Here is a 7,870-nt window from a genome sequence, read left to right on the forward strand (position 1 = left end):
GTGCAGCACATTGCAGCTCCATTTGCTCTGATGGCAGAGAGCTTAGCATTGATGGCTTCCCAAATTTCTGCAGCTCCATCTGCTGATGCAGATCCTCCTCCAAAGCACTGTGTCCTGTCTGAAGACCCTGCACTGGGCAGGGCACCTTCCCAGGCTGTTAGAACCTTTGCCTTTGGGCTCTGCACAGTCACCACCATGGGGTGCCAGGTGTCACAAGGGGAGGAAGCACTGAGAGTGTCACAGGTGAATATAGACAGATATTACCAGGACACCTGCTCTCCTAACACTGAGCACAATTATGCACAACCCATGCACACCTTGGAGCCTTAATTCTGCACTCACTGTGTGCCTCTGATTTTGGATAAGAATGTTTTCTAGACTGGGTTTTGGCTGATCAGCCTGTCTACCAGCTGTACAGACTGGTCTGCATTCTGGTTTTCATTTAGCTAACTTCATTTGGGTTTAAGTTTAATCTTTAAATTTGAAAACTCTGCAAAAAAATTATTCACACAGATTATGTGTGGAAATGGGAACTTTTCTTAAAAAAAGAAGTGCAATACCTTGATGTTGCTTGGGAAACAAAGGCTAAGGCTACAAAATGCAGAGTGGATTTACTTGCAGGAAGTCAGTAGGTGCTCAGCAGTTTGGGATCTAAGGGTGTTTCTAAACAGCCTGTCCCACCCTATCAGTCCCCCTCAAATTGACTAAGCTGTGAAATAAAAGAGAGACAAATTTCTGTTTATCTCACTGGAAAACATGGGTTGTATTTTTCTGCTATTTAAAGCCAAAGGGTCAGAGAGGGAGTTATCTGGACTGACATGAGCTGAAATATGATTGGGAAAATATAAAGATGGAAAACACAGCGTACCTTGCCAATTATGTGCCACAGCAAACATTACTCCTCATCTCTCTATAGAGGCCATAACTCACAGCCTGGAAAAATGCAGAGCAGAAACCATCCCCTGCCTGCTTTGTGCTTTGCCTCCTCCTCCTTCTTTTGTAGACTACGTATGGTACAGGAGGTTATTTTATTTTCATCTTTCTTTAACCTAGCATCAGTGATTAATAAGAATGGTAGCTTAAAAAAAAATCATTGAAGTATCCTTTTGAAGTTTGGGGGGTTGATACCTTAAAATATTGTATTAAGTTGAAATTAAAAGGATGGTTCTCTATAAAACAGTGCTGTGGCTTTACAAATATTAGTACAAATAAATAAAATACAAAGTGGTTTTAAGAGGCATTTAATTCTCTGGGGTTTTAGTCCCTGGGCACTTTCATGAGCTAAGGCTCCTTTCATCGGCAATGAAACTCTTGCAGAGGAAACACTCCAGATAAAGTGATTATTTCTGAAAATACCCTCTTCAAATTTCTAAAGTTACTACTGAAGACCCGTGCACTGCAAAAATCAGGGGCATTATTTTGGAGTTTAAATAAGTCTCCCCTTTCCAGAGGGCTCTGGGCCGCCATGCCCCAGCCCCGCTGGGGAACCCTGCACTGCCCTTGCCACAGGAGATCTCCCACCTTCCCAATCAGTGCAATCTTTCTGTTTTTCTGGAACAAGTACTCACAAGACATCTCTGAAGGCAAGTATGAAAACCTTGTGATGGGAATTCCAACTACATTGACCCTGGGGCAATGTTTTATCTTGTAGTGACAGTCCCTGCTGAGAAAGATTGACTTTTTGGCATAAAGCAGCTTTGGATGATCAGACCATATTTCAGCCTGGCCTCTGTTTTGCCTGCAAATAGCTGTTCTCCAGCAAGACAATGACAACAAAAACTGGTTGTAAGAGCTGGAAACCTAGCACAGAAATTCAGACTTACTTGACTAGATAACAAGACTCCTGTTAATGACATTTCTTTTCTGTGCATCTTGGCAGGTTCATAACAACCATGGTTCAGAAAACAGAGTATTTATCAAACTTTCCTCTGAATACCAACCAAACAAAATAGTGCAGCAGCACTCAGAACCTAGCTTCCCATAGACCTGTGCAGGGAATCTTCTATGCAATATAAAATCAACAAGGACTTTCCTGCCAGAGCTCCAGGAGCATGTGGACACTGCTCCCACGGATGCACAGGGTGGGACTGCTGAGGTGTCTGTGCAGGGACAGGGTTGGACTCAGTGATCCCTGAGGGTCCCTTCCAGCTCAGGAGATTCTGGGATTCTACCAGTGGCTGTTCACTTGGTCTGTTATTCTGGAATTCAAACTATCAGACTTTAAAACCTGACACAAGAGACCCAGCAGCATTTAAAATCAAAATGCTCCTTGAAATTATTGAAGATTAAATCTGTTCTTCAGCACCCTGTACTGGGATGTTCTCAAAAGCATTTGTCTGTAACACATATATGTTACATAACACATAACACAATATGGAGATTTACTCCTAACTTTCCTGTTAATTTTTCTGGTAAATCTACCCAGACAGAGAGGAAAATGTCCTAGATCTTCTCTTTTCCATAGCAGCAGGAGAGCTATTCCTGACAGCTCCTGAACACGTTAGTGAAGGGTTTGCCTTATAGGACAGTTGCCATTTGTTTCAATAGGCAGGAGTGGGAACATCCCCTCTTCCCTTATGTGGTTTGAAACCATAGAGGAAAACTTGATTTTAATATCTGGGAAACAAATCACTGCTAAATTCAATCCAGTGCAGAGCCAACAGCACAGTGGATACAGGAAAGACAACAGATTCTCCTGGTTCAATGTGTGCAGAGGTGCTGGGCTGCCCTGCTCTGCTCATCAGCTTTGGGACCAGCCTGTCCATGGGGATTCTTCTTTTGATTTCAGCTTCCCTTAATCCCAAGGGTAATGTCAGGTGGGTGAAGCGTTGCTGTTATTATGCTGATTATTCTACCCTATTATTCCAGGGTAGAAGAGAGCAAAGAACTGCTGCATTTTTGTAAGGCCAGGATGAAGACCTGGCTGAAATGTTTTGCTGTAATGTTCCTTGCAGACCACCACTCACACCTCGATTCCCTTCATCCTTCCCCCCGCCACTGGGTCCTTGCAGCTTCTGCAGGGCTCTTGTGCCTCTCTTCTCTCAGATCTGTCCTCAGGAGCCTCCACTTTGCTGTGTCCCTCTGTGGAAGTGCAAACAGTCTGCATCACTCCACTTTCTTGTTTAACAGTGCGAGTGCTGCTAACTTGTGGCAAAAGGAGATCATAACCCACTATGATGCCAATGTGATACTGTCCTCCAGATCCCATGAAATGTAGGCATGTCCCAAGGCAGTTCTTTGAGACAGCAGCACAGTTACTGCTGGCCACCTGCTCACGAGGCTGCACACTGAAAAACAGGCCCCTGAGGCAGCTGATGGAAAGCCTTTGCCACAGCTCTCGCTCTTCTTGAGATCCAGCAGAGCTCAAACCTGATTTTCAGAGTCTATCAAAGGCATCTCTGGCTGTTCAAATCCTTAAGCTTGAACCACATTTCACCTGAAGACAGATGGGCACGAGAGTTTTGGCCTATCCTGCTTTAAAAACCTTGGTTTTGATTGTGGCTGTCCTCAGGAACAGAACTGCTGACCACCATGGCAAATATATTTGGTTTTAAGTACGTCCATAATTGCAGCGTTGCATCATCTCCACAGTTATTTTAAAAATTCTCTCTGTGACTCTACATTATTAATAAGGTGTCTGTGGAATGGCCTAGAAAAAACGTCCCTGTGTCTATCTGGACCGCACCTCCGTTGTTCCCTCCGTGACTGGAGCAGAGCAAACTGATGGCACTTTGCGACTCCTCCTGGTGCTCTTGGCACTGCTGTCACCAGCTGGCATGGTGAGACATCCACAGGGTGTCAGGAGAGGAGAATCTCTCTTTGGAAGGGCAAACCAGATAAAATGACCCAAGAAATGGAGAGAGTGCTGGGCACTATTTGGAAGCCCACTGTGATGAGCAGGAATCTCAAGCCTGTGAGCATAAATATGCTCTAGGAGGAATTAAAATAGTTGCTTGCTGTAACTCTACAAATCAACTCTACAATAAACTGTACAAATAAACTATTACTTCACTGGGAGATGGATTATATGTGAATTTTAAAAGGTACTCACATGCTACCGGTTAGAATAGGGAAATATTGTTTGATGCTTTCCTTCTAGAGAATTCCAAGTGTTTCAGTAAGGTTAGTATTGCCATTTTAAAGGTAAGAAAAGAGAAACACGTAAAAGAGTGCCATGATCCTTCAGCTACACAACAGCAGGGCCAGGAGAAGAGCCACCCTGAATGGCTAAAAGAGAATTTAAATAACTGCAGTACATTTGCATAACATTCATAAAATAGATTACTCAGCAAGGGTAGAAGGAAAGAAACCTGGATTTGAAGATGTGGCTTAGTGTGCCATTCAAGCTGTGGGTTTGGATCACAAGACTCTCTGGTACCTAAGGGAACTTATTTGTGTGGACTGACCCACATAAACCCTATTTTCACATGAGTTCCTCAGGCACATCCTCCCAGACTGCTGCTAGCCTCTGCTGGCTGCACACATGGGGGCTTGTGGCACTCTCACATCTCCTCATCACAGAGCAGCCCAGCAGTGCCACTCCAGAGGCAGAGGAAGCCTCACAGAGACAGAAGGATGAGATCAGGTGTGTTTCACTGAATTTATTGCAAGTGGCAAAACAAAGGTGGCCTGCACTCCCCAGGCAGTAGCCTCAGGATGCAATTGCCTGAAAGGTACAGTCAGCTGTTAAATGCCAGGGGAGGGACTGCTGTGTTCAGGGCTGTTGGGATAGCATTTTGGAACACACCATGTCAAAGGCTAATTAAAAAAAGCAATGAGGGTGTATTATCCTCACCTAATGGCAGCAGCCTGTGTTGTTCTGGTGCTCTGTCACCTTGGAATGCTTCCTGTAGGGGTTTATGGTCCTTCATGTCACACATCTTTCTTTCCTATTCAGGGCAAGGCCCTCAGGCCTGATCTCCTGTTTGTGGGCACCAAATTTGACTTATGGCTTTATGGCACATAGGTTGTACCTTTTCCAACCAAAGCAAAATATTATTTTTCTGGACGGTAACCTGGAGCACACCCTGGCAGAGATGCTTGGGAAAGAGTAAAAGATTCCTTTTCCTCATAGCCATAGAAAGATGAGCTGTGTCAGATAGAGTTTCTGTACCCACTGATAGGGAAGAAGCAGAAGAACAAGAAGACCACCTGAGCAGGAACAGTTACATTAAAATACTTCATGGTGCTTGAGAGCCTGAGTATCCTTGAGTCCACAAAAATGTCTGTGCAAAAGAAAAATTTGCCATTGGATTTCAACCCTCTGTGATTTTTACCAAAATATACTTTAAAATTAACATATATAACCTGTCTAAATTTGAAGGTATTGTTACTCTTTAAAACAATTTTACAGAGTTTTGTAATTTGGATGCCATTCAACTCTTGACTCTGTTCTGAAACCAAGAAAGAATTTGCCCTATCCACCTTAGCCTCATAATGGATAGATAGAACATATTAAGAGTTATCACCTCAAAGGCAGATCAAAGTCTACTTCCTTTGATATTGACTTTCTTTAAAAGGACCTAAATATAACCCACTAGCTAAATAATTCAATTTTCGAAGGGAGGAAAGGAACTGAGAGCATGTTTACATGACAGACCACAACAACTCCGCAATTTTCTAATTTCTGGGAGAAGAAAAAACCCTTCTCACATTTTCTGTTTAAGGAAATGTTGCTCTTAGACTAAATGAGCCCAAACCTGTCAGCCATCCAAATGGACTCTTCACTGACAGAAGTGGCAAACAGTTGCCTGCATTGCTGACAGGAAGAGCTCAGCTCAAGGAACAGAAACAATGAGCTGATCTGAATAAATGCTCCATTTTCAGATGTTCCCCAGTGTTGTGCAGAGGCCTTTTTACCTTCTCTACTTGAGCCAGTCTGATTATCAAAGGTGTTGAAAGGCAGGGCTTTCAAACAGAGTCGTGCTGCTCTCTTCCTGTTCTTTCCTTAAATATCTAAGTTTTGGAGTGTGCACTGATGTGATAAAACACACGCTCAGTGCTCTCAGGGTTTCCAGAGCAGAGTGGCAAGGCTGCACCTCTGTGTTTCACGGGAACGCCAGGAATGAGGGACTGGGACAGATCCTGCCATGGGACTGAGCAGTTCCTGGGGCCAGCCCATCCACAAGGTTCTCCCACAGCTGCTCAGAGCTCTCCTGGCCCCTGTTCTCTGCGCTGCCTGCTCTCCTCATGAAACATCCATGTTTCCTACCATGCTAAGCATTGCTTGATGGGTTTTTGGGCTTTTGCAACTTCATTTTAACATGGGAAACCATTTTAACTGGAAACCACAGATCCTTTTGGATGTGGAATGTGGTGCTGTGAGAGATTAGCTTTCAGTGGTGGCTCTAAAAAAGACTAGCTTGTATATCTAAAACACATTCCTTGGTCTTTGCATTTTAAGTGCTGTGGAATCAAAAAAAAAAACACTGAGAAAATTTCACTACTGTGTTTTGCAGAATGAGGGCATGAAAGCTTTAACCTCAGACCCATTTCTTCAGGTATTTACATTTGTTATTATTAATGCTGCTTTAGTTCAGAATTTGGATATATTTTGTGCTGCTGCAATAACTGAAAACATAGAAAATGGAAGTGGGATTGTCTGTCAGTCGATTGGAAGAGCGTTTATGAATGCCCTGACATCTCGAAGCAGAACACACCCATTTTTCCTCGTGGCACAGAAGTACAGCTGCTGTAGGAGAACGACTTTGTGTGGTGGGAACCTCTCACAGCGAGAGCAATCGCTGTGCCTGGGTCCCACCAGGCACAGACATCAGGCCAGTATCCCCGTGAGGACGCCTGCACCTCTTCCTGTGGAAGAGGAATTCCACCTCTGCTCAGCATTCTGGCTCTCACCGCTGCCTTCAGCAAGAGCCAGTCCCCTTTTGTTCCATCCCTAAGGACATTAGTAAGGCTGCTGTCCTGTGCACACGAACGGGAAGCGTTTTGGAGAGGATTTCTGCGAGCAGGGCAGTGAAATCCTGCGGTGGGGGCCGGCGCACATGGAAGCGAAGCCCAGGCAGGTGCCGGGCGGGCGGGAGCGGCAGCTCCAGGTGCACAAAGTCCCAGCGCCCGTCCTGCCCCGGCCCCGGCCCGCAGCCGTGCCCGTGCCACCCCCGGTACCCGCAGGGCCGGCGGCAGGGCCGGGAGCACGTACCCACTTTGAGCTCCTTGCCGAAGACCGTCCGCTCGCCCAGGGCCGAGCAGTTCCAGCGCCCGTTGCGGAACTGGAACTGGCACTCGTTGATGCCCATCTGGGACCCTTCCCCGATGACAATGATCGCGTCGGGCCTGCTCTGGCAGATCGCCCGCTGCCGGGGGGCGAGCCCCGGGATCTTGTTACAGATGATGCTGGCTCCCAGGGCCACCACAGAGGAGAAACCCCTGCAACGAGAAGACACCGGCGGTGGCTGAGGGGAGGCAGGTCCCGGAGGCAGAGCAGCACTCGCTGCCTTCCCGTGCGGCGGCTCCGGCGCTGGCAGGTGCCCCGGATAGCGCCCGCCTTTCCCCTGTCGCTTCCCTCTCCCTGTCCCTCTCTCCAAGCCGAGGCTGAGATAAGCAGCACGTGGGCTCCTGCCAAAACAGGACCGAACTTCCTCCTTGGAGAAGTAAAGCGCATGCAGCGGCACTGCCTGCCCAGGCCAAGCAGAGGCAGCGGGCTGGGAGGGTTTTCCCAAACCTGTCCAACAGTTGGAGGAGAGAGGGAGGCAGGGAGGGAGGGAGGGAGGGAAGGATGGGGACAACCGCCGCTCCCTGCCCAGGGGCCGCGCCGCCTCCTCCTGCACGCAGCGCACCTGGCCGGGGATGCTGCGGGTCCGGAGCGCCGCCGCCCTCCCTGCGCCCTCCCGGGACGGGCGGCGTTGTCTCCGCT

The 7,870-nt window shown here is 47.1% G+C and overlaps 1 protein-coding gene across 1 annotated transcript in view; it reads right to left on the reverse strand.

The window, feature by feature from the left end:
• WNT7A (Wnt family member 7A) overlaps positions 1-7,413 on the reverse strand; it is a 34,393-nt gene extending 26,980 nt beyond the window's left edge. Inside the window, exon 1 of the mRNA XM_015641339.3 lies at positions 7,157-7,413. Within this exon, the coding sequence (XP_015496825.1) occupies positions 7,157-7,253 (97 nt within the window). The 5' untranslated portion in view covers positions 7,254-7,413. The remainder of the gene's footprint in view (positions 1-7,156) is intronic.
• Between the last annotated feature and the right edge of the window lie 457 nt (positions 7,414-7,870).

This window comes from Parus major, chromosome 12, assembly GCF_001522545.3.
Source record: "Parus major isolate Abel chromosome 12, Parus_major1.1, whole genome shotgun sequence".
NCBI lineage: Eukaryota > Metazoa > Chordata > Aves > Passeriformes > Paridae > Parus > Parus major.